The 27,481-nt window shown below is 38.4% G+C and overlaps 1 protein-coding gene across 9 annotated transcripts in view; it reads left to right on the top strand.

Moving 5' to 3' along the window:
* Positions 1 to 27,481, top strand: part of LOC113036314 (chloride channel protein 2) — a 221,524-nt gene that overhangs the window by 143,633 nt on the left and 50,410 nt on the right. For 5 of the 9 annotated variants that reach the window (XM_026192574.1, XM_026192576.1, XM_026192577.1 and 2 more), the window contains 8 exons: positions 1,981 to 2,004; positions 3,622 to 3,645; positions 4,322 to 4,400; positions 4,961 to 5,086; positions 7,218 to 7,302; positions 11,462 to 11,563; positions 13,837 to 13,921; positions 15,456 to 15,611. In XM_026192574.1, coding sequence (XP_026048359.1) covers positions 1,981 to 2,004; positions 3,622 to 3,645; positions 4,322 to 4,400; positions 4,961 to 5,086; positions 7,218 to 7,302; positions 11,462 to 11,563; positions 13,837 to 13,921; positions 15,456 to 15,611 — 681 coding nt within the window. The remainder of the gene's footprint in view (positions 1 to 1,980; positions 2,005 to 3,621; positions 3,646 to 4,321; positions 4,401 to 4,960; positions 5,087 to 7,217; positions 7,303 to 11,461; positions 11,564 to 13,836; positions 13,922 to 15,455; positions 15,612 to 27,481) is intronic. The other 4 variants (XM_026192578.1, XM_026192579.1, XM_026192573.1 and 1 more) reach the window with 1 other exon arrangement.

Genomic DNA, 27,481 nt, shown 5'->3' with positions numbered 1-27,481 from the left:
CAACAATACACCATTAAGCTAAAGGTAAACACTGTATTGCCAATACAAATATCAGATAATGTTTTGCTGACCCATCCAGCCACCTGGACCTACTCGCTACATGGACTTTATTGCTCTATAATGATGCCACCCAAAGTCTCTCTTCACACTATATACACGTCAAAGTTCCTGTGATTGCTTTGCCCCGTGTTGTAGTTCATTCTGGTAGATTGTACACTTTTTCAAGATTATTGAGAACTGCTGACCAAATCCTTCTAGCTTTCCCGAGGTCCAGATTAAAGCAAAAAAGGAATCAGGCCTTTGCTGTGGCTGTGCTGTGGAACAAACTGCCCCTTCACATCAGGACCTCCCCAACATCAAAAACCCACTTTCATTCTCTAGCTTTTAAATCGGAATGAGTTCTGTTACTTTTATTTTTTATTTCTTACTCAGGTTTTCTCGTTTTGTTTCTTTTGTTAAATTCTTGCCCTATGCTTTTATGTCATTTGATGATTTTAGATGCACAGCACCTTGGTCAACAGCTTTTGTTGTGCTGTAGAAATAAACTTGACTTTGACTTTGTTAGAAAAAGTTGTCATGCAGGCCGGCTAATTTCTTCCAAAATAAGTTTTTGTCCAAAATCGATAAAACTCTCTAAATAAAGTGGACAGAATGCTTTCTAAAATAAGGCCACATATTGTGAATATAAATAAATACACCAGGGGCATGAATACTTAAGGCGGATTTGCACATTTAGACATAATACCCCACAACTGCCTGAACAATTATATTATATCTCTTAGCTAAAAATATAAAGCTCTTTCCTTGGTGTTCCCTATATGTCCTCCTCATACATACAGCCAAGTCTGTGAGCACACCTGGATTCAAACCTTGTATTTACAAAGGGTAGCCATTTAGAGGAAAGCTGGATAATGGGAGATGCTGCAAAAATAGCTTCTTCTTTTTTTCTTTTTCAAGGCCTAGTACAAGATGACAAATAAGAATCAATTTAAGTGTGACTCGTGCAACGCTATCCTAGAAGGAAGAGTCGTGCAGTTGGTGCATAGATTTGACCTTTTGAAATGTCTTTCTGAGAATATATAACACACCGTGCAGCCAAAAGATAGTTTTAATGCTAACTGTTGTGAATAAAAAATGTACTAGAGTCCATTTAAATTCGTATTTCATTATCTGATTTCACTTCAGGTGAAGATGAAAAGTAGTAAAAATGCTCTTTGCTTTTGCGTATGTCCGTATACGTGAAAACAAACAGTTCCGGTCTGTTCTGACTTTTACATCCAGCCAATTTAAATGTAGCAGCAGTAATTAGTTTACAACCGTCATTCAATGCATTCTGCCCCTCCACGCCATTATTTTCCCTCTCGTACCGCTATTTATTTTTCTGTTAAATTTTCCATCTGCCTCTCTTCCTTTATATTAGTCTCTTCTGAAAACCCTATCATGGGCCTCATTAAATAGTCTACCTGTAACCCTCTGTTATTCCATCCTGCTCTCCATCCCTCCAGAGTGTTGTCACGCATTTTATGGCATATTAATGCTGAGTGTGTATTTGCCTGTGTGGATGTGTGAAGAGTCCCTTTGCAGCAGTATCTGGTCCTCTCTAGTGGTTGAAGTACAGTATGCTAATGCAACCTGCAGGCTGTAAAAATTACCTTTCTGTTTCAGAGTGCCATACTTTAAAAAAAAACAAAACAACAGCTTTTTCTTTTTTCTTTTTTGCACTTCATATTTTTCCCATACACATTGAGTACTCTTGTTTGAATACAGCTGGCATTTGATTAGATATTATAAGATAAAATGCGTTTTACTTGAGCTGTAAATGTCAGCGGAGGAAATGTTGAGTTTAATGTTAAAACACCGGGGACTCGGTTTCTTGAGTCTTGTAGCATCACACAGCGAGTTTAGGCAGTAATGAAAAAGACTCTTGCATTTGTTCTTTGCTAGCTTAACTTGTGTCTCTTACTCCCATGCTTCCTGTAGGAGCCCGGTGTTACAGGGATTAAGGTAATTCAGCTGCAAAATTCCCAGCATGAACATTCCTTCATCCCTACAGCTACAGTCAAACTGATTTACTGAGCTCCATTTGTTACTTATTCCACTATCCAGTCTACAAAACATGCTGTAAGTAGTGCTGTCAGCATTGATCTCGTTAAAATGACGCTAATACCATAACCGCATTAACGCCGCAAATCTCCATTAACGAGTTAGCGCAGATCGCCCCGTGCATGGGGCTGAACGCTAACGCATTAATGCGATAATGCGCTAACGCGTTGACGGCGTGCTGTTTTAACAAGATTAGTGCTGACAGCACTAGTTTTAAGCCTAGAAATAAAGTTTTTTCCCCATTTGTTTCACCTTAAAATTATTAGTCAGGCTCCATTAAAAGATTTTTTTTTTTTATTTCTTATGTAAGCCCATACATACATGCATAACCCACTGTTCAAATACAGTTAAAGACTAAAATAAAGGAGAAAGAGAAGAGCAAAAACACACTCTCTTTTATTAGCATTTGTAAAGCTTTATCAAAGCCACTGTGTGTACTATTCATACCCAACAATATTTGAGTCTAGTGAAAATGAACTGAGAATTTACTTTATCTGCATTTATTATTTATGATTTATTAGAAATAAAAACAGCAAGTCTGTTCTTCTTTAAGTACTTTAGTGGAACTTTAGTTTTACTTCAGATTTGTCTAGAAGTCGATTGGAGGCCACTTGGTCTGTAATGGCCAAACAGAACACTGTGGATTGGGAAGTGTCCAAGAACACAAAGGTAACTCCAGCAGATTTTTAGAAGTCCTCCAAAAGATGGAGAACTTGCAAAACAGAGGACCATCTTGTATCATCAGTCATGGTAGAGCTGCTCCATAGACCTCTCTCAGTATACAGTAGGGCAAAGGATAGTTCACTCAGAGTACTTTAAGCGAGTCCATTAGGGAGGAGATCATCTGTTCTGACGAGACAATAGTGGAACTGTTTGGGGAGAAGTCCAGGCATAATGTGTAGCGCATCACCGCAGCTGTTATAGTGAAGCATATATTGGCATCATGCCTTTGAGTTGCAGGAAGGATGAATGAAGCCAAAACATCTAAAAAACTAATTTCTACTTTATCCTTTTTATGTCTTTGAAAGTAGATTGAATTTGTTTGAATCTACAGGTAAACTGAATTTTATCAGTTTAAAATAAAATCTGTGACAACGGAGATAAGCAGTAACTTTCTGAACTTGGAGTAACTAAGCCTCATGCATGCATGGTTTCTTCTAAATGTTCAAAAAATGTTTGATAGACTGAAAAACGTTTTTTTTCAGTGGGGTTTTTTTTGTGTATGTTTTGGTGGGATAACAGGAGAAATGAGACAAACAAAATAAAGACAACAAAAATCTGCATCAGAGAAAGTTGCATGTGCAATCCTGGAATCTGCTCAGAATAATTCACAATTCATAATCCATGCATCCCTACTTGTCATTCACAGAGGAAAATTCTCTGAAGTTTCCTTTGTTTTACTAAATATTAAGCCTTACACGCACCTTCTCGTCCACACCAACTTTTCCACATAAAATATTCTGTTGTGAAAGTAAAACACGCAGTAACTTTCCTTTACCACTGCAATGCTGCTTGAAGGACATCGGTCTCATAGGAATGAAGGTAAATAAGACCAGAAGTGTCAAAAAGAAAGGAAAAAAACCTCCATTCCCATAATGCACCACAGTCCATCCCGCGCTCATGCAGCATGATTGTCCCTTTCCCACTGTCTTTCTGTCTTACGACACAGCTCATTATATGATCCTTCATTAATATTATTACTGTTTAATTTAAAATATAAAAAATGATTTTCATATATCCATGGTATTGTTTTAAAATATTTTTTGACTTTTTTTGTTTTTAAGACATCCAATTTGTTTTGTACTCATTTGAAATTCAATTTTGCTTTGATTTAGGAATATTTTACTTTGTTTGTTAATTGTTGATTATTATTATTGTTGTTGTTGTTGTTGTTATGAGTAGGAGGAGGAGGGGTTTTTTTTGTTTTTTTTTTAGTTGATAAAAAAATTAATTTAAGCAAACCTTTTTCACTTCATCATTATGGAGCATGTATATGGAGGGTGTAGGTGAAACCATTTTGGAATAATGCTGTGACATGACAAAAATGTGGATGCTTTTTTTTTTTTTGCTTAGGTGTCTTATTAAAAGTGTGTCATAGAAAAAATGTAATGAATTGACTCACTTCTTTCCTTTTCGCTTTTGTTGTTGTTGTTGTTGTTGTTGTGGTTGCTGTTGAATGACTGCTGGTGACTGAAATCTAACCACTGTGTGGTTTCAGAATGAGTCGAGGAACATAGAGATGCTGGCAGCAGCCTGTGCCGTGGGAGTTGGTTGCTGTTTCGCTGCCCCCATAGGAGGTGAGTCTAAAGCAAACGTGATGTAGTACCTGAAGCCTGTGGCACTCTGTAATGAGCTAAATGTGTAAGCACTGTATAACTTTTACAATGTGTAACCCACTTAACATATAATGGGCTGCATGTTGCTGAAATGGATGGAGCAATCAGTGCTGTTTCATGGGAGATGTTCTTTTGCGGAGGTATTCTCTTTCTGTACACCCTCATATCATCTCATGTTAAATTTAGAGCCCTGGTACAGCCTTGGAGCACACTACACGCCTTTGTATCAGTGACATAATTTATTTAGCTTCTAGCTGGTTTTTCTTCAGCCTGTGCTTCCACCCCACCATGAATTCATCTTGCTAAGCCTGAGCTAACTGAGGTAAATGACATTTCCAAAAATGGAGATCATGTCTGAATACAGACGCTGGCGAACAAATTCATCTGTGTGTAATGCAAGGAAATGTTGTTGTTACTTGAGTGTTACATGAAGAACTGCATGTCAAGAGAAGTCCATTTCACTTGTTTGTGCATTTTTTTAAATGTCAGTGCTCATGCCTTGTGGTGTTTGTGTGTTTAAGGTGTGCTGTTCAGTATTGAAGTAACTTCCACATTCTTTGCTGTGAGGAACTATTGGAGGGGCTTCTTTGCTGCCACTTTCAGTGCCTTCATCTTCAGGGTATTAGCTGTTTGGAACAGAGATGAAGGTAAGACTGATGTGTTCATTGTACTTAGTATAAGACAGTATAAGCACTTTATTAGGAACACTTAGTCCAGCACAATCAAATCCATTTTTGTAGTAGCTAGTGGCATGTTCAGTGTCTTTTGTTTTTGAGGGGCAAAAAAATCAGATAAAAGTCGTATCAAAGCAAGAGTGGCCTTAAAGTTGGTTCAAACAGTGGATAAACTGAGGGGCTTCACCAAGGCTCAGTTTAAGATCGATAAGGAACGAGCTGTGAGTCATGCAGTTAGAATTCAAATATAAGGCTGGAAATGATCAGAGTGAGTCCACTTTAAGGTCCAATGTTTTAGTGGTTTGGAGACGGGGACCAGGTCTGCAAGCGCTGAGCCATCACGTCATGTCTTCACAGCAACTTTTGTGAATTAAGACAGTGAAAAAGCAGCAATAAGATGGAGTCAGTCTGCTATGAATTTGGGATTGAATGGTCCAAATTTTTCAATTTCATGCAGTCTTTTGTGATATAATTTTTTAGCATATAACATACAATATAATAGCAAATAATTTCTAGCATATAACCCTTTTTAAAATATGCTTTAATTGACACTGTAATCCAGAAAAGCAGAAATCAATTTATAAACAAAGATTTATGCTTCCAAAGTGAAACTGTGAAAAATTGCAGGACTTTTAATAAATAAATGTCCAGGTGTTATACAGGATGTCCAGTTTTGGCGCACCTTGGACACCATATACGAGTAGAATTTCTGCTGTTTTTTTAAACAGCAGAAATGATTTAACTTCATTACCATGCTTAGAAATGCTTGTCTTTTGAATATTTTTGAAGAATTAACCACACATTCCCAGTCAGCGAGCCCTTTCTGTCTTGCACCCTGGTGAGTTTAAATGGCCTCTTGCGATTTAAACTCTGAGGGGCTGTAGCCTAGGCCTCTATTGGCCAATTTGCATGATTGACACCTCTTTTTAATCGGTTGAGCCAATAGAATCACAGTGACATTTTTGTGGTCTTCTTTTGCAGCTTGTCTAGTGAATTTTGGTTGGAGCATGGTGAAACTTGGTGTTTTGGAATGCGTGAGAGAGCCCTGCAAGCAAACTAGCCATTGTTTTCATGGCTACCTGAAGTCTGGAGATTTCTTGGCTCGGTTGTGTGTGTTTAGCGGACTTTTGCGCATTTAAGTAACTGTTCTTTTAATCATTGCTTGTTTTCGCTGCGTTTGGTGGTTGTAGAAATGGTTTATATGAGGATTTAGCTGAGATACTAAGGTTTCTGTGGATGTTGATATTTGCAGGTTTGGCTCTTGGAGTGTTACATACCTCTTGAGCCTGGGGGCAATGGGGTTTTTAATCTGTGTATAAATGAAGCTCTGTCATTATTTTACTAGTTACATGTGTGCAAGTCTAAATAATATTCTGAGTAAAGGACAAAGACTTGCTGCAACACTGGAGGTGCTAAAAATAGAATTTTCATCCTACCAAAACAGTAAACTGAGAAGTTCTCAGTGGCAGGCGTCCAAACTTCTTTGGGATTTCCAGGATCCTGTTAGTGGTTTAGTTTTTCACAGCCTTTTCTCCCACCAGTTGTTTAATGTGGTCAGGTTTTGTGAGGTTTGGAGTTTTGGGGCGATCGTGGTTCAAGAGTTGGGATTTGGCCTTGTAATCGAAAGGTTGCCGGTTCGAGCCCTGGCTTGGACAGTCTCGGTCGTTGTGTCCTTGGGCAAGACACCACCCGTTGCCTACTGGTGGTGGTCAGAGGGCCCGGTGGCGCCAGTGTCTGGCAGCCTCGCCTCTGTCAGTGCACCCCAGGGTGGCTGTGGCTACAATGTAGCTTGCCATCACCAGTATGTGAATGTGTGTGTGAATGGGTGTGACTGGATGTGTAAAGCGCTTTGGGGTCCTTTAGGACTAGTAAGGCGCTATACAAATACAGGCCATTTACCATTTTTTGGTCATCACCTCCACAGTAAGCTGAAGTTTTCCTTTTTACTCCTTCCATCAGTCAGATCAGTCAGTGGTGCATCAGTAGCTTTAATATATTTTATTTATTGCCCTATATGTGTTTAGAAGACCTGTTTTTAACCTCGCTTAATGACTTTGAGGTCTGTTCAGTGATACAGTGGCTTGTCCTCTCTCTCTTTCTCCAGAGACCATCACAGCTCTGTTTAAAACCCGCTTCCGATTAGACTTTCCCTTTGACCTCCAGGAGCTTCCTGCCTTCGCTGTCATTGGGTAAGTTGGTTAAGATGCTGAAGTTGGTTTCAATTCAATTCAATTTTATTTATATAGCACCAAATCACAACAGCAGTTGCCTAAAGGCGCTTTATATTGCACAGTAGATTGTACAATAATAGATACAGAGAAAAACCCAACAATCATATGACCCCCTATGAGCAAGCACTTTGGCGACAGTGGGAAGAAAAAACTCCCTTTTAACAGGAAGAAACCTCCGGCAGAACCAGGCTCAGGGAGGAGCGGGGCCATCTGATGTGACCGGTTGGGTGAGAGAAAGAAGACAGGATAAAGACATGCTGTGGAAGAGAGACAGAGAGTTTAAAAAAAACAACAACTCATCAATTAGACATTACCCAGCAGGTCCGTACTGTAAATAAGACCAAGCCTAAATGAATAAAAAGCTGATTGTCAACCAATATTAGTAAGAAAATGGAAACTAGCTTGTTTCACAAAAAAATTCAAATAAATTCATCCACTCTGAGTCAGTTTTGTCCACCTGGTTGCGCTGACAGGTATTCCCATTTATTATGATTGCCTCATAAATTCAGACATTATTCAGGAGATCCACTTACTTTAGCTTGTGAAGGTGTTACCTCGGGGTGGACTGCGTGAGTCACCTAACATGGATTATTCAGCTTGCAACAGTTGCCAGCGCACTGAGGGACGTCTTATTTTATCCTGTCCTAGCCTGAGGGCTCTTCTGTGCCTGTGAAAGAGACCACGGGCTCCTAGAAGGAAGCTGGTTGAGAGTTTGGAGGGGGTGCTCTTGCTCCATACTCTGTCCTTCTTTTTCAGATGAAAGCGTGTGCCTGTGTGTAACTTGTGTAACTTATCTTGAGAAGACAATCCCTCTCTTTCTTTCTTTTTTTTGGGGGGGGCGGGGGTCGTCATCTTGTTCTTCATCCTTTGGGGGGTTTTTTTTCTTTCATATTTAGTTGGGGTTTTTTTTTTTGTCCGGAGGCTTTAACACCCACCACTGCATCAGTGGCTTGCACATACAGTACACTGTCTCCAGAGAAGGCAGCAGAGTGCTTAGTTCTAGTTTTACACTGTGTGAGTCTGTATGTGCACACTGGCAGATTTGTGTGTGTGTGTGTGTGTGTGTGTGTGTGTGTGTGTGTGTGTGTGTGTGTGTGTGTGTGTGTGTGTGTGTGCCGGTGCATCGTTGTAGTTTCCATCTTCCCCTGCCAGTAGCTGTCAAGCAGGGAAAGTCGGTCAGTGTCTCAGTCAACTAGGCCAGGAAGAGTTTGGTGTGTGCTACATGCTGCCAAGGGCATGTCTTTGAAGAGTCACACACTACTCTACTTACTGTTTACAGTTTACTGTTTTAGGAGGGAGAGGGTCACCTCAACATGTGAAGGCTGCACATGTATATGTGTCCATAATGTGTGTACCTGGACTTTTTGTAGGCCGACAGGAGGGTGATTACTTTTATTATAAACTATTCTGCTGACGACTTCCTCCAATGAGCAACAGAAAATCAGAAAATAAAAAAATTGTCGAAAAATGGATTCATTTTCCCAAAAATGTACAATGAAAATGTGAGATCATATTTTAAAAAATGAGTGATATGTTATTTACATTTCAGAAATTTTCTTGTAATCGGCACAAAAGCCTAACCACAGAAACAATTAATGGATTTGTTGACAAACAGCCAATTAGGCAAATTATTTATAAAGCAAATTGTTGCAATTTCTTTTCTGGTGTTGCAGACTAAAAAATCCAAAATTAGGAGAAGTGAATAACTCAATAAATAAAAATACAGTTGAAATTAACAGAAAAAAATTAAAAGAAAATCAGAGATGCATATCAGTAGAAATCATTAACCATTATTATGAAACTAAGTAATACTGACAGGCTCCATTATTTTCACCTTCTCTAACATTACTTGAATGTGGGCCTTCATTTTAAAGTACAGGGTGGGCCATTTATATGGATACACCGTAATAACATGGGAATGGTTGGTGATATTAAAGTCCTCTTTGTGGCACATTAGTATATGTGAGGGGGCAAACTCCTCAAGATGGGTGGTGACCATGGTGGCCATTTAAAAGTCGGCCATCTTGGATACAACTTTTTCAATAGGAAGAGGGCCATGTGACACATCAAACTTATTGGTAATGTCACAAGAAACACAATGGTGTGCTTGGTTTCAACGTAACTTTCTTCTTTCATGAGTTATTTACAAGTTTCTGACCACTTATAAAATGTGTTCAATGTGCTGCCCATTGTGTTGGATTGTCAATGCAACCCTCTTCTCCCACTCTTCACACACTGATAGCAACACCGCAGGAGAAATGCCAGCACAGGCATCCAGTATCCGTAGTTTCAGGTGCTGCACATCTCGTATCTTCACACCATAGACAATTTCCTTCAGATGACCCCAAAGATAAAAGTCTAAGGGGGTCAGATCGGGAGAGCTTGGGGGCCATTCAACTGGCCCACGATGACCAATCCACTTTTCAGGAAACTGTTCATCTAGGAATGCTCGGACCTGGCACCCATAATGTGGTGGTGCACCATCTTGCTGGAAAAACTCAGGGAACGTGCCAGCTTTACCCCCTTCACCAGATATCAACACAATTTCGATCCGCTCCTCACGTGTTAACCTCTTCGACAAGTCAATGGCTGTGAACAAAGAGAAACTTGTAAATAACTCATGAAAGAATAAAGTTACATTGAAACCAAGCACACCATTGTTTTTCTTGTGACGTTACCAATAAGTTTGATGTGTCACATGGCTCTCTTCCTATTGAAAAAACAAAAGTTGCATCCAAGATGGCCGACTTCTAAATGGCCACCATGGTCACCACCCATCTTGAGGAGTTTGCCCCCTCACATATACTAATGTGCCACAAAGAGGACTTTAATATCACCAACCATTCCCATGTTATTACGGTGTATCCATATAAATGGCCCACCCTGTATATTGTATCTTAACTTATTTTACTTGTAAGGATCAGTCAACCAATGAGCGCAGCGTTTCCCCTGTGTGACAGCTGACTCATTTGCATGATGAAGTAAAGTTGTCTACAATAATAACTGAAAAATTAAGTAAAAGAATTGAATATGGAAGGAATGTAGAATGAAAATGCATTGAATGAATGGGTCTGAATGAATCTCTGCAAATGTATATAAATACAGAAAAACCTTTCATAAATGAAGGCCCTGTATTTTTTTTTTATTATTATTTTTAATTCACTTAATGCTACGTTAATTTATTGAGTCATACATACGTCTGTACACCATCGCCTGATCATAGCTTTAACACCTTCTTGTCCTCAAACGGTACACTCACCCTTGTTTTAATCATGAGCACAAGCCCAGATTCCAACACTTAACCCCCACCCAAACACACACACAGAGGACACAGTTTGTTTGTTTTTTTTTTTTTGTTTTTTTACGTGTACCATACAAAGCGCATGAAAAGGTAGATGTGCTGCGTTTTCCTCAGCTGTGCCAAAGAGGCAAAGACTCCCTCATCATCCTGTTCATTACTTATTCAAAGGTATTTGATGGAATTAATAATGCAAGAGGATAAATTTATAAGCATTAGGTTGTCTGCGTAGCTGTCTGAGTCTATTCTTTCTCGCCACCTTTTCTCTGCTTTCTTTGGCTCTCACTCCCATAAAGAGGACTCCCACCAAGCTTCTAAATGCGCGCTTATATAAACCTCTTTTTCCGCTTTGTCTGAGACTCCCCCACAAATCCCCATCTGACAGTGTTCTCGCTCTTTTATTCCTACTGTCTCATGCCTCTGACTCCCTGTTCATTTTTTTCCATGCTCGTCTTTATTTCTCTCCGTCTACAGTATATGCCTCCCACATGTTTTGTGTACTTTCTCTTTTTTCCTCCATTCCCATATTTCTTTGTTTTCCTGTTCCCCACAACTTTACAGAATTACATTTGCACTTATTACCAGCAACCATCTCCAGTCGATTAGAAACTCATTACATTTTCATTGTTTTTATTGTTGCCAAATGCACTGGGGACACCCTATGGAGGTGGATCAAGTGAGAAAAATGTTGCACTCGATGCGTTGATGTTTTACTTTGTTTACACTTAAACAAATTTATTCCATTCTGTTTTGATTTGATGCATTATACCGGGTGGGGAAAGGGAAAAAAATAGTCCTACTCGTTTTCTCTGTCTGCAGTATTGCCAGTGGTTTCGGTGGGGCTTTGTTTGTCTACCTGAACCGACTCATTGTCCAGTTCATGAGGAAACAGAAGGTCATCAACAAATTTCTAATGAAGAAGTAAGTATAATCACCTTAATAAAGCAATGGGTGCATACAAAGTACATACCAGAAAGAATATTCACTGCATTTTCTCAAGTGATATAGTAACATCTGATCGTTTTTTTTTTTCTATGTAAAGCAGAAAGCATGGTGCATTGTTACTTTAAACTTGTGTCAACTGTCAGGATAACATTGTACAATAACCATCATTTGAAAATGGGGAAAATGTAAGTTGATTAAATTTTAGTTAATAGTTTTTAGAATTGGCCAAAGTAATGCAGAAATAGTGTTTGATAATTGGTTAATACTGTAATTGCTTTGTAGTAATGTGTGGGTGGTTTATTTGAAATTGCAACTTTAATGAAAGTTGCAATTTCATGACCCTCTGGGAATGAGAATAAATGAATGTGCTCAAAACGACAATAACAATCTCCCGTTCCACCACAAACTTACTAAAGCTGCTTAGCAGAAATCGAGAGTCATCATACCAGGCAGTGTTTTTCCATTCTTCTGTAGTTCAATTTTGGAGAGCCTGTGTGAACTGTAGCCTCGGTTTCCTGTTCTTAGCTGACCAGAATGCTACCTGGTGTGGTCTTCTGCTCGCGCTAGGCCATCTGCTTTAAAATCCAGCATGTTGTACATCCTTGTTTCTCTGCAAACCTTGGTTGTAAACAGTTGACAGGTGACTTCCTATGAACTCAGAGTTCATCAACAAACCAGATTCACAGAGAGAACTGCTGCTTGGTGGATAATATAAACTCTAGAGATCATTTAGTGGGCAAATCTCACTACTTTAAATGAGTTGCTCAGGTCATTTGGCACCAACATCCATGCCATTCAAAGTCACTTAAATCACCTTTCTTCCCCATTCTGGTGCTCAGTTTAAACTTCAGCAGGTCGTCTTGAGCATGCCTACATACTGAAATGTGTTGAATTGCTGCTATGTGATTATCTCACCCTAAAAAAAAACAGTCAGAAGTTTATAAATGGGTATTAGGTACTGATTATAATTAGATTTTTTTGTTAATAGTACCTGTCCACTACTGAATTAATAAAATAAAAAAAATAAAATAAGCACATCGTGTAACATTGCATCCAAGCGGAGTGTGAATGGTAGCTAGAAAGCACTTAACAGCGTAGAAGACGGTGAATGTGGCATCTTGTACAGAGCACTTTGAGTACTCCTGGAGAGTCGAAAGCGCTATATAAGAATCAGTCCTTTTACTTGTAAAAGCCAAATTCAGATCAGGAATTTTTAGGGTTTGTAATATTAAAATAAGTTTATGTAGCATCAGATGTCAGACAAAATAGCAGAAATGCTCTTTTTTTTTTTTTTTTTTTATTTTTTTTTTTTTATTTGGGAGCATTATGATGTACGTGACCTGTTCTTGATCAGTGTCAAGGAACATTATAAGATAACCTTTATTAGTCCCACACGTGGGAAATTTGTTATGGACAAATGAGAGCAGCTTATTTGATTTGTAACTTGATTTTTTCTTTTTTAACCCTGTAATATCTCAACCATGAAATCATTGCCAGAAAATTCATTTTTTTAGAAAATGGAGCATTTATTGAACCTTAAATCTTTTTAAAAGAAATTAAATATTAATTTGCACATATTCGTTTTAATTTGAACCAAATTTTTACAATTTTAAATTTTAATAAATTGTGCCATTAACCTCCTAGGACCTGGTGTCCACATTTGTGGACATCACATTTTGGGTTATTTAGACCAAAATACTCAATTTTCCACTACAAGGGCCTGATATCCACTTACGAGGACATTATACTGCTACTGTTCTAACAAAATATTAAACGAATGTCCTCATATGTGGCTCCTATTTTTCTTAGAAACAAAAATCAGGTTAAAAAAATCTCACTATATAAAAGTCTCAAAAACTCATGTATCGAAGATGATACACGATTGGATTAAAAGGGGTAACAAAATCCTACAAAAGACCTAGAAGATTTTCTCTTTCACATGACACTGAAAGCTGAGCACAGACCTGCTCAGTAGCCGCAATAAAATCTGCTCCCCCGACAGGATCCTGTAAAACGAAAGGTTAAACATTGTTGGACATTTGTACAAATATTGGGATAAATAGCGTTAATTGAGTTGTCTGAAGCGGTGCTAACAGGAACGTCGTCATGTACTCACAAATGTGCAGACTTTATGTAATCAAAGAAAGCACAGCTTTATCACCAAGCCTATTTAAGTGTCACACATCGATTGTGCCTGCTTTTTTAAATCTCTTTTACTGTTTCTCTCCTTGTCTTTCTTCCACTTTTAGACGTCTGCTGTATCCAGCACTGGTCACTTTAGTCCTTTCTACCCTCACATTTCCTCCTGGCTTTGGACAGTTTATGGCTGGAAAAGTACGTTCCCCAATTTCATTCAACATATATTATTTTTATTACATATACTCAACACCCTGCAACTATTACAGTGGATGTAAAAGAAAGCCTGGGGCATTATGGACCATTATGGTATGATATTGTATTATATTTAAAATTTATGTTATGTGTCCACTGCATTTTTTGTGTCGTAATTTATGTGCAGTAAGTGTCACTGTGCAGGCCCTGAGTGCATTCAGATGTATCCATCTAACCATGATTTTCATGTCTCACTGTGTTTGTGAGCCAACTTAGATCAATAAATAACAACTTTATTACCATTCATGTCAGGGTGTAGTTGTTTTTTAATGTGTGCAGCGCAGGTTCAGATGTGTTTGTGTGTCACCTGTGTACCCTGGAGGATTGGATGAGCATACTGTCTTTTTGCTCCTGCGATGACTCGCAAGTGTGTGCTTGTGGCTTCTCTCCAATATCACTCACTTCATCTGTCTTAATTATCAGTATTAGAAAGGGAATAGCCTCTGCATCAGAGGATGTTGCACACACACCGACAGTACACACACATGCGCTGTCGCTTGGTCTTGGCCGCTAATGAGACCGTGAGTCAGGCCTGTATGGCTCTAAATCTGCCCACACTGGCCCACTCCTCTTTGGAGTGCACACTCAAAATTGTGTATCTTAGTCTTACTCACAACCTCTTCATTGGTGAGCTTTGTGGATGTGGGCAGCGTTATCCCCACCAGTGTGCACCGTCAGTTTTAAAAAGCTGCAGCTCACTTTGTGCTCTTATACTCAATGCCTGCAATACTGAAAAAGTTGGAATACTTTGCAAAATGGAGAGTTCTCCAGATTCTCTAAATCTTTTGATTTTATGTACCACTGATCAATACTTTATGAAACTATAAATGGACTTTTTCACTTTTAAGTGCAAGTCTTATTCGCCCAGAGACCCACATATTCATAAGGTGCTATTATCTATAGCTAAGCACCTTCACACTTCACTATCTCACCCAAGGATGCATCAGCATCCTTTTGCTGACTGCTGAACCTCTGCCCATCTTCACTTCAGAGAAACGCTGCCTGTCTGAGATGCTCTTTTTATACCCAGTCATGTTGCTGACCTTTTTTTTTTACCTGACATGTTGCCAAGTAACCTCATTAATTGCACAACTTTCCTCCAGCTGTTTCTTTTTAATACCACTTAAAAAGAGGTATTAAGATGAGAAATGGGTAATGATTTTGATTTTAGCACAAAATTCTAGGCGCATGTGACCAAAGTTTTCTTTCATTATCACTTTTGTTGTTCCACACTGTCTTTTTTAGATAATGAATTATTCAATTTATTTAGGTTTATGCAAAATGCAAAGAACAAAAAAAAAGTGATAGTGCAACTCAGAGAAATCATGGGTTTTTTACTGACCTAGTGATTGTTTATGTGCATTGTATCTGTGAGTGTCTGTGACCATCCTCCAACTTGGCCTGTTTTTCTTTTTTTCCCCCTTTTAAGTTTTTAAATGAATTTTAATCTGAATGAAGCATGTTGATTGGTTTGCAGCTGACTCAGAAAGAGGCTTTGGTGACACTACTGGACAACCGAACCTGGGCTAAACAGGGCATCGCCGAGGAGTTCGACTACATTGGAAATGCACAAGCCTGGAGGCACCCGCAAGTCAACGTCTTTGTCACGCTGGTCCTCTTCATCGTAATGAAGGTAGGAAGAGCAAAAAATTATAAAAAAGACTCTGGAGTTTTTAATGCAAAATGTTTTCATTGTTTGCAATTTTTTAATGTGAAAACTAAATTTATCACAGTTGTTAGACTCTGTTGGCTCTTTCTGGTTGCTTCCCTTCCTTTGCTGGACTATTTAGTTTCTCTCTGAATTGAAGCATGTATGCTGACACAGTGAGTAAATCCCATACACGGTGCATGACAGGATGTACTGCATTATAAATCCAAGGAGTGTTCACCTTTTTATTTAACACTAGAGCTGAGCTAATAGGCCAAATAGAACAGATCACATCTCTTCTTCTCACTGGTGAAGAGCAAAGGGGGACCATGTTAAATTAAAAAAATGTTGTCTGTCTTCCCCCTCAGTGTGTTATAGTTGTTTTCCCAGGAGGCCATTAAAAGTTTTGTGTCACTTTGATGCTGTATCAGTGAGCGAAAGGACTGATTGAAGAGGATTCAGCAGTCGGCTACAAGAATAAAGTCACATCATTATGTCTTCTGACTTTATGTAGAAGACATAAAGATGGAGAGATTCCAAAAAGTAAAGCTAAACTGTGGCTATAAATAGAACTTCTCATGCTATAGATGTAAGAAATTGACCCTCAGCTTCAGTAAACACTTTCCTGGTGAGTTCAGGAAATGGGCCTTATTGGCGTCCTCCATGATTTGTTAATTATTCCACTTGCAACTGGTGCCCTTCTGTTGATACATGTAGAAAACACAGAATGATATTTAACTGAACCTACAGCTCAGACCATTTTGACGATCCCTGGTCCAGCTCTTTGAGTCAGGATGGAACCGATGTCTGGGTTTGCCGTTGTTCTAGCACATCCACTGTTCTGGATTGTCCCATAGATTCAATTTTAAGTGACTCATGTTGCAGCAGAGAGGTGTGGAAAAAATGCAACATCCATCTCTAGAAAAATGTATATTTAAAAAAAAAAAAGGTTTTACTGAGATGACATATGTAGACAAAGTACCAGTTCTTGGACTTGGCTCAACTCCTAAGTTTGAGTGAGGGCCGAGCGTGGTGGAATGAAGGCTCTGCAGTCCTGGCCTCTATGGACTCAAGAAGCTGAACTGTTAGTATGTATTCATTTATCTCCTTTACCGCCCATTCTCCTGTTTTTTTTCTAGTGCTCAGTAACAAGAAAAAACAGAAATGAGTTTGGTCGTTCTGTGCTCCACCATCCTGCCTGTTTAAGAACACAGGGCCGCTTGTCTGGCTTTTTATGTAACCTTTACTTATTGGGCTGCACTGCTCAGCTGAAATGAAATGTCCTTTTCCAATACAAAAACACTGAGTGTGTTGTGGGCTTCATACAGCAAGCAGACTTCACACAGAAGTAGGAGTGGGTGCCAAGTAGAGTGGAGTTGAGTAATGTGTAGGGGAGTATATGAGAGGGTGCCTGCGAGGGGGGATTTGGGGGGACTTTTTTTAAATGTAGCTTTTTAAATCTGGATAGCTGTTACTGTACATGACATGAGTCTATTTACAGCAAAGCTACACAGCTGTGCAATCCACTGGGGAGTCAAAATACCACATAACACACAATATTAAAAAAGAAACAAAGTTGCCTTCCTAAACAACAGAAACAAAAAACACCCTGAACATCAGGGAAGTAGTGAGGAGTCATGTGACTTTACCTGGTACCTGGCTCAGGTGGAGGTAGATAATTAACAAAGCATTAACAAACTTTAGATAATAACACTGGACATTAGCCTCACATTAGTGAAGTCTAATTTTATATCGATGACCATTTCAGTGTCATTTAACAACTCCTGCTTCTCTGTGTAAATGAAACTGATATGCAATTAAACATCCTAAAATATCAGTGCAATATAAGAAGCTTTCTATTTATAGACTTTGCAGTTTGACAGCTGTGTGAACATTATTATAATAACCATTATCCACAAAATCTTAAATCCAGCTCATGTTACATATTAGAATAATGAACTTTAAATTGTTTGTTTACTTCTCTAAACATAAAAATATCATGTATTTTTAATATATGTTTTTTTATTTATATATTGATAACGGGCTACATTCTTTTGCCTTGGGAGGTCTGGAGGCTAACTTGGCTATCATAGGGCAAAAAGTGGAGCACCCCCTGGGCAAGTCACCAGTCTGTTTTAGTTTTTCAGCATTGTCGATTAAACATTGACAATATTAATTATTGTTCAGTTAACCTGAGATATTGTGAAAGTTACCCAGAAATGTTTATTTTTGGTATTAGGAATATTTTTTTCTTTTTTAAAAGGCTGAAGAAAACACAAACTGCCCTTCATAAAATGGCAAAGTTGTGAAAGCAGAATTACAGCCAAGCGCATTGTCCTACAAAATTTGGTTAAAGACACTCGGTGAAACAGGAATCCAACACTTACCTAAGCTCCGGTGTCAAAGTTATGTAAGCAAAGAGATTGATGATGCGCACCATGTAACAGCAGTGCCAGGAACTGACTCACTATCATTGGTTCTCAACAGCATAATAGCGAATGTCTCTCGCAGCTGTTTTTCTGGTCATGGTGAACAAAGCACAGTCAAATCCCAACTTTGAATCAGTTTATAGAGTGAGTTTGATTCCCTTGTCTCTTGCATAAAGCCACTAACTTGTTTTCTTATTCGTGTGTGTGTGTGTGTGTGTGTGTGTGTGTGTGTGTGTGTGTGTGTGTGATTCTGTCCTACTGCTGTCCTTTATCAAAAGTCTTTCAGCATCATTGCTCTCAGCGTGAGGTCCACCTCATGTGTAGGTGTGCTGGGCATGTATAGGGTTACCAAATATGCAGCATTTCCTGTAGGTCACATATAGGATAGGCATAACACGCACGCACACATACACACACCAAACTTTTCTAACTAAATCACACCCCTGCAAAATCTCATTGGACAGTTTAACATCTGTCTGTATGGATGCACACACTTGGTCTCCCTTTTACACACAATTACAGTCCATACATCCACACCAGAACATAATACAACACGCGCACACACAACATTCAAAGTGAGGCTGTAATGGCTCTGTCTAATTACAGCCTTTGGTTTTCCTGGATTCAGCCTGGTGACTTTCAAAGGAGAGATTGCTCCCTCTCCCTCTCCTGCTCTGTAATGAATGGTTCTTTTATTCAACTTGGCAGCCATCTTGTCTCGTTGCGTCTTTTCATGTCGAAACTTCAGGAAGACCGAATTCAGCAGCTGAACTTCTGAAAGCCAAGGTGCAAATAAAATGTTTAGTGTCAGGCAGTTCCAGCAGCTGGTCAGCCGGTGAAGCTGCTGTATGTGTATTTGAATCATGCAAATCAGTACAAGACAAGACAGGAAGTTAAAGAAAGTTCCTCAAGAAAAGGCTGAATTGCTGTTGTTGTGAGGTGCAGTGCTGATAACATTCAAGTTTCTCTCTCTCTCTCTCTCTCTCTCTCTCTCTCTCACTCACTCACTCACTCACTCACTCACTCACTCACTCACTCACTCACTCACTCACACACACACACACACACACACACACACACACACACACACACACACACACATTTGCACACTCATTTGGCATGCTTTGTAGTTAAATGCTATTTTTAGTGGTGTGCAATTATGCACATCAACAGCTCTCAGGAAGAGATGAGTTTATTAATATAGGTATGTGTCCTCCAGCCTGTGCGAGTCCTTTGTTATCTGTTGGTGTGTGTGCATCAGTGACAGAGAGCTGGCGGGACTGTAATTGGAGTGGGAATAGAAGAAGGGCCCCCGAGGGTCCCATGAGGCCCCTGGGCGACAGACTGTCCTCTGAATGTGACACACACATGCAAGTACAGAGGGCTCCCAGATGACTGACAAATTAGAGTATAAATGTCCTGGATAGTGCGTCATAACTGATACCCTTGACTTGACTATCCTTCACTCTGTCTGCCTGCTCCTGTTCTCCTGATTTCATTGTTTTCCATCATTTAGTCAAAGAAACATCAATCAAAATCGGTCTCAACACAAGGTGCAAGAATTGTGAGTCTTGTGCTCTTATGAATAGATATATAACTTAATTTAATCAGGGGGAACCAACTGGGACCAAAGCTTGGATTGGCTGTACTTTACTGTCATTACCTGATCAAAAAGAGAACAAAACTAGCAATTATTTACTCAAGGACAAAAAAACTGAAGGTGTGACCTGATGTAGTCTGTTCCACCTTTAAGGCGGATCAGTGGATTTTGTATTGAGTATAAGGTATTATCACAATATGTAACTGCAATGTGTAACTTTTTCAAATTACTATGTAAGTTACAGACACACCTTTCAGTTTCAAGTTACCCAGAACAAAGGTGGGAAATGAGTTCTCCCATGGGGGCACATAAGAAACTGGGACTGAACAAGAAGCTGAACTCAGTTCTTTAAAAGCTTATTGGTGCGGCCCTCTACAACAGTTTCTTATGTGGCACATTAGAAAAGTTCATTTCCCAGTGTGACACCTAAAAGTGTGATTGATGGCAAGGAAAGTGGAAAAAACTTGTGAGGAAGGAAAACTGATCATTTTTGTGTGGAGCAAACCACAACTAACTGGCAAACAAATAAAAACCAGAAAAAACCCCGCCAACTGAAGAAAAACGAAGAAAAGCATTGTGGAAGCTACTCATTTCAGGCCAAGGATGTAAACAGCCTTCTACCCAAGTGCATCACATGTGTGGAGCAGCTGACTAATCTTACTGGGGACACAGGCCAAAGTGGTGCTTGGAAACCCAACAACTCTTCTGAGAAAAGTGGGACAAACCTGGCATACAGTCTGAACCAGAGACACCATGACAGATTGAAAGTGCAACAAGGTAGTGCTAATGAAGCTTATAGCAAAGCAATATATTATGTTTTAATTTTAGCTTCCTCTTTAGTGCGCCATTGGCGCAAAATATTCTAGAACTACTGAGGTTCTTTAATTCATAAATGGGGTATCCAAGGGTTCTTGAAAATCCAAGTTTTAAAAGTGATGATGATTAGCATGGTATTAGTTTAAAAAATAATTTGGTAAAAAGGAAAAAAAAATCTAATTCTAAGAGAGCTATGACAGCATGCAGGGACTTAATCGTGTTGGCAGCAAGAAACCTAATTATTTAAAGCTTCTTATGCAGCTCCTCAGCATGAGTTGTAATAGCAACTTGATCATCTAACAAGATATGCAGGTGCAAGATGGGAAGGCTTTTATTTGAGCCCCTTATTTGACTGAAAGGAAAATTTAGAGGGTTTTTTCATGTGGGATCTGGTAGAGAGTATGTTATTACTCTTCTCTAGCTTCAGAGAGAGCTTAATTTTAATGAAAGCCTTCTGGAAAAAAAGAAAAATCAGATTTTAATTTTGGCAAAGCATTGTCAGTAGAGGTTCCAGATGGTAATAGCTATTACTAGTATACTATTTACTTATCAGTGAAATACAGATATACAAGAGACTATCTAGTATGTCTGCTGCAATATGACCAAAATAACCATATGTGTCATATACAAATACATGCATTTGTTTATTACACATACACTATACAATATATTTTGAAGTAGCCTTATGCAATATGTAATTGAAATGCTGACTTATAGGTTTAGTTGAAATTTCCATGAACCTTTTAGGAATTTTGGCCATTTTTATACAAAATCTCTTATTTTCAGAGGCTCAAAAGTTATTGGACAGTTTACTGACAGGTAGTTTCACAACCGGGTGAGAACCGTTCATTTGATATTTCATCAAAGATGAAGCAGACATCTATCTAACTGACTTCTATTTGAAGTTGATTTCAGTAGTTCAATTTATAGATTGCCACTGTAATTTTAAATATCATCCCCCTAAGAAATGTCAACACAGTTGAGGGAGGCTGTCACTTGGCTACAAAAAAAACTAAATAACCCAGTCAGAGAGAGAGAGAGAGCAAAAACTTTGGCAGTAGCCAAATCATCAATCTGGTAAATTGTTAAGAAAGAATGAATGCACTGGCCAGCAACACCAAAAGGCCTCAACAGTGTCTTTAGTAAGTAGGCATCATGCCAACAATGAGCTCTTGCAAGAGCCACACAAACCCATATATAAGAAATAAAAGAAAAGTTCTGTCTTTGGCCAGTTTTTGTGCATTTAGAAATTTTTTTTCATGGTCCAAGCATGCAGCATCATGTAAAATCTGTTTGTCACCATGAACACTGTTTTACAGACTCAAAATGCCTAAAATACATTTAATTAATCTAAAATTGCTTTAAAAGGTTTGACAGAGCATTTTTATTCAACATCTTCTGTAGCAGCAGTGTGTCAGCATCAGTGTGATTTGACCACATTGCATTTAAGTCATACTTGTAGTTATGTTTGTCATCAAATGTCAAAGTATTGGCTCTGTTACAGTGAAAGGCAAAACATAAGTACGTCCTGAAAAGACAACCTTTGGGGGGTAGATGTCTATACTTGACGTTCTGGCCTACTTTTTACACTTTACTGCTGATTCAGTTAATCATTCATTTTCACATAAAGCCTATTACATCAGTGGCGTGATAACTAAGGCGCATGATTTTTTTTTTTTTAAAGGCAGCTGTTCAGATTTTTGTTGAGCAAGCACAAAGCTAATATTATACACTGATTAAATCTCAGTTGCGTATATTAACAAATGATGCTTTCTCCTAAAATAGTATAGCCCCGAAGCAGCTTTAGAACTTTTAAGACTCATTAAAGCTACTGTCAAAATTCACAAGGTTCATTAAGAATTTTCTAATTGGATTTTAATAAGGAAAGATTTCATGCAAGTGGTTTCCTTGATCACTTGTTCCACTTGAATTTGCAGCGGTTTAAACCAATAACCCAAACAGTCCCAGCTTGATTTTCAGGTCTTAAGTTTGCTGCCTTCCACTGCTTATCAAAGTCCCCTTTCAGTTTGAGGTCAGAGATCCTCATAAATCTTCATGGTCGTGAACTACCTCTGCGAGATGTACATCTACTAGATTACGTTAGATTAGATTAGATGAAACATTAATGACTCCTTCAGGGGGAAGCGAGTCATTGCTTCAGCAAAGAATTGGATAGAGCAATAGATAAGAGGACATAAATAGTAATAGAGCAAATAAAGGGTAGAGGGATATGTTCGGAAATGCTAATGTGTCTCCTCTAAAACAATCGGCTCTCAATTATATGGTCGTACTACGTCAAATTGAAAACTATCCATTTGCTTTATTCTCTGCACACTTTGGCTCAAAAACCTCAGAACCTGGCAGTAAGTGTTAGAGCAGGGTAGGGTTATAGCTAAACTAAATACACACACACACACACACACACACACACACACACACACACACACACACACACACACACACAGTCAGACTTGACTTATCAGACCATGTTGATTAATTCTCTAATTAGTTATATACCATTAATTATGTACAAACTGTCTTAGGTCCAGCAGGATGTTGAATGTAGCTGAGTCACAGTTAGAGGAACTTGCTGCCCCCCCTGTTTTTATGAGAAATGCAGTATAATTGATAATAATGAATGAACCTGAGCATCAGGAAGTTTTTATTGATGAAGATGGCATTGCATATCATCACCATTAGCATTTGTTGTGGTAGTGATGGTGTAGAATCAACCTTAACCAGACGATAGACAAAGGTATTCAAAGGAAACTACAGAGAAATGTCATGTATAGTAAGTATTAGTTTAAAAAGATTTAAGGAAAGTGCAAACTACTAGTAAACAACAACTAGCAAAGAGCTGACACAGGCCCTGAGAGATGCATCTGTATTTTGTTTTTGTTTTTTTGTTGTTGTTTTTTTTTTAACGAAAACCTCATCAGAAATGGTCTCAGTGCCATTTTTAAAAAGAAGGAGGAGAAAGGTACAACAGTGTCTACAGTCATCTGTAAAACCAATGAGACACTGTCATGGTTTGGGGCTATTTCTCCCAGTGGTGTCTGGGTTCTCATGAAAGCTGATGTAATTATGAAGGCAGAAAATACAAACTCATTTTTTCCTACAATCTGTATTTCTAGTACAGCATTGGTGTACTACTAGGAAATAGTTGCAACTTGAAAGTATGATTTCTATATAAAAATATATTTTATTTGCTTGCAAATATTTATACAATATGGTATTACAAATGTGGACACGATAATGTAGCATTAATTCCCATGGAGCCATATTTACAGCCAGGAGTATCCTGTCCGTGTCTATTAGTTTATGCCCCCAAGTGCAACAACTAGCTCCAAGCCACCTGAAGGAGTGCCCATTGGCAGCTATTACTCTGCAGACATCAGTTCAGTTGCTATAATTGAGGTTTCCGTCCTATAAGGCTGGAGAATAAAGTGCCTGCAGCATCCTGCCACAGTCACCCGTGCTCAAGTGTTTTTGACCATGTTACTATGAGTAAACAGGCTGCTGGTTTAGATTACACTGTCAGCTACACACTCTCAACAGAACTGCTGAAAGTCTATTTGCAAATTACATCTTATTTTTCACAATATTTGTATCTTTTTTGACTGGGTGTCTCCAAAAAGTATTACATGCACAAAAATATTCATTTTTAATCATAAGTGCTAAAATGCCCTAATTGTAAAATAGCTAAATTTAAATGTGAACATCTTTATCCTTTATGGTTCAGAAAATAAGTCTAACAAGATGAACATAAGAAAGCACACCAAATTAATTAATGTTGACATTAAGGTGAAAAACAAAACACAGACACAGATTAATATATGTAAATGTTGACACAGCACTTTTTTTCTTTCTTACTGCTCACTGAAAACTTCGTGCTTCATTCTAAACATTTTATCTGTCTCATATTCATGTTCAACTTGGAACCACTAGTTAGTTTAACACATGTGTCTTTGGACTCAGGCTGGAAGATAGAGTACCCATAGGAAACCCAGGGAAATGGGAAATGCAAACTCCACGCAGAAAGGCTCCCATGGGGTTGACTTGAGTTGTTTAGTTATAATTGTAAGAAGAAAGGTGGAGCATCCTCAAAACAGAATGACAAAGTGCTTATTGAGTGGAGGCTGGGGTGGATGGATGGGTCAACAAAATAAACTTTACTGATTATAGACATAAATTACAAATATTCGTTTTGTTACCAAAATAAATTCTAAATGTCAAGGATTGCTTATGGTCATACTCTATGACCATGATTACTTTATTACAAATTAACCCAACTGGTTTTGTGCTGAAACCTTAATTATGGTGTTATCACAAAAAACGTCTTGGGTTGAATAATTTTAGTTATCAGTCATCAAGATTGAACTGTTTCTGACACTTAATCAGTCTAATTTGAAGTGGAATTTAGAAAGCAAGAAATTGTTTAAAATTTTAGATTTGATTTTTGTAACAATTGTCTGCATTCACTTTCTTATTGTTGTTTGTTTAATAAAAACAAACAAGATTTTCTGCTGAACTTTTTAAAATGCCAAATATCCACCAAACTTTACATTTTCTAATTCCAGACTCTTACTTTTTAGTAGAGATGGACCGATCCGATATTACGTATCGGTATCGGTCCGATACTGACCCAAATTACTGGATCGGATATCGGCGAGAAATAAAAAATGTAATCTGATCCATTAAATATCAAAAAAGCACCTCACAAAACTTGCTACACGGCGTAACTCGGCTCATAGCCGTAGCACGTTGCAGCAGTATGCATCACGTGATAGAGCGGCTGTGTGTATTTGTAGCCTCACCAGCATTTCATCTCCGAGAAAGTTTTCCCAGAGAGAAGTAAAGCAAGTGTGTAAGTTCATCTCTGAATGTTTGTAAAGCATTCCCGCGTTAAGCTTAACAACCGATATATGGAGCGACTGCCTCTTCTTGCTGCTACTTCAATCATGAAACTGCTTAATGATCAGCTGATCGGCTTTTCTGTCGTGAGTCCGTCTCTCTTCTTTGTTTTTGGCCCACTTCTCACCAGAAAGAGGAAACCAGCAGCTGAACAACAGCAGCACGTTTAAGCTTGATAAGCTGTTGTTAGAATTTATTTAATATTACTTTCTAAACCAGGATCCTTTTCTATGCAGCTGATGGCTGGTAACTGTGCAGGGGCGGATCTAGCAAAGTTTAGCCAGGGGGCCCGATAGGGCATTAACAGGGAAAAGGGGGCACAAAGACATACTTTTCTTTCTTATTCTCATTTAAAATGTCTAGCTTTTAATAAATAATTATCTGACTCTTACACCCAAAGTTTTAATCTGATGTAAAATATATAGAAGTCATTACTGTATATAGTAACTGTTAAGTCTAATATTCCCTAGTAAGCTATAATACTCTTTCCTTTGGGAAAGTACCATCTGTGAATTCTGCAATTCTGTTGAAGAAAGATGTTGAATCTATTTAATTATTCTTGAAAAATAATTTATTTCTGTGCATTTTTCCCCTGCATCAAATTAAATTTGATTACATCGATTAAGCACCATGAGGTGGAGGGTGGTTCCCTATTTTTTTATTTTTTTATTTTTTTTTTTTTGCTGGGAGTTTGCAACCCTATTAGTTAGGTTGCTTAATATTTCTGCTAAGTACTCTTTAAAATACCAGAATAGGGAGGATGGAGTAGGTTTAAGTTTATTAGATTGATCAGTGTTGCTGAACTATGAAATATTTTGGGCGCAGTGTATGTTTTATATACAGGTATAACAGAATAGCTTTAGTGTTGTTATTTATTTAAACTTGAGTATAAACTTATACAAAATGCAGCAACAAATATTAAAAAAACGTTTTATTGATTAAAAAACACACTATATCGGATTCATATCGGTATCGGCAGATATCCAAATTTATGATATCGGTATCGGACATAAAGTGGTATCGTGCCATCTCTACTTTTTAGTACCAAAAATCAGTCACAAGTATTATGATTTAAGAGTAAATTGTACACAATTTATGATGAGTTTCTATTTGTTAATTTATGGGCCTTTATTGTGAGCCAAAGATGAGATAAGAATTGCTTTTTTTTAAAGTAACACAACAATGGGCACAGTGTTTCTGAGCATCATAAAATACAAGGTGTGTGAAGGTCTACCTGTAGTTTAACCACCCGGTAACAGTGGACTCCTCTCAGATCAGTGTGGCCTCAGTATTGACGATATAACCCACACATACCCGAGGACACACTCACATTCTTGTGTACTGCTTTGCTGGGAGTTCATGGCCTCTAATAAAGTTAAGCCTCTTCTTATGAGTTCTCAGATCTTTTAAAAGTTCCCAACTCTTATTCTAGTTTTACTGTCTAGGTGGAAGAGAAAGAATGAGAGAGGAAGGCAAGTCTAAAGATTATTTCACACTGCTGTCTTCATTTTCCCATGAGGCCTATTTTGTATTTTGTAACCGTGTGTGACTGTGTTTTAGCCTGATTCTCTTCGCTGAGTCCGTGTTATAGTGTGTGTGAACACCTACGCACATATGTGTGTTTGTACGGGGTGCGAAAGCGGCGGCAGTTTAGGGTCACAGAAGGAGATCCATTACGTCACCATGGCAGCCAGCCTTAATTACAGCTAACTATAGTTGGAGCAGAGGGAGCAGAAAAGGGAGAGAGAGCGACGGAGCAATGAGTGTAATTAAAAAGTCTATTTGAAACCATGAGATTATTATAGTGATGAGGTTTGTGTAATGGCTTGTACAATACACTGATTCATGTATCTCATTCTGTGCATGCAAACACTGAAAATATAAGCCTGTGCTCAATACATTACCCGCTCTGTGCCGAAGAATACGTGCCAATTAATAGTACTGGCCTATTTAAAGGTAACATCATGTAAAATAATCTCTAATTGCACTATTGATCCATTTTAGACTGATTCTTTTTTTTTCTGATCAGCAGGCTAAAATGACCCTAAATTTGAATGTTGTTTGCCATGTTTTTTGTTACAGCTGTTAAATTGGTG

Source organism: Astatotilapia calliptera, chromosome 14, assembly GCF_900246225.1.
Source record: "Astatotilapia calliptera chromosome 14, fAstCal1.2, whole genome shotgun sequence".
In the NCBI taxonomy this organism is placed as follows: Eukaryota; Metazoa; Chordata; class Actinopteri; order Cichliformes; family Cichlidae; genus Astatotilapia; species Astatotilapia calliptera.
Note: the sequence above shows the minus strand (reverse complement) of the source record. Positions and strands in the feature narration are given on the sequence as shown.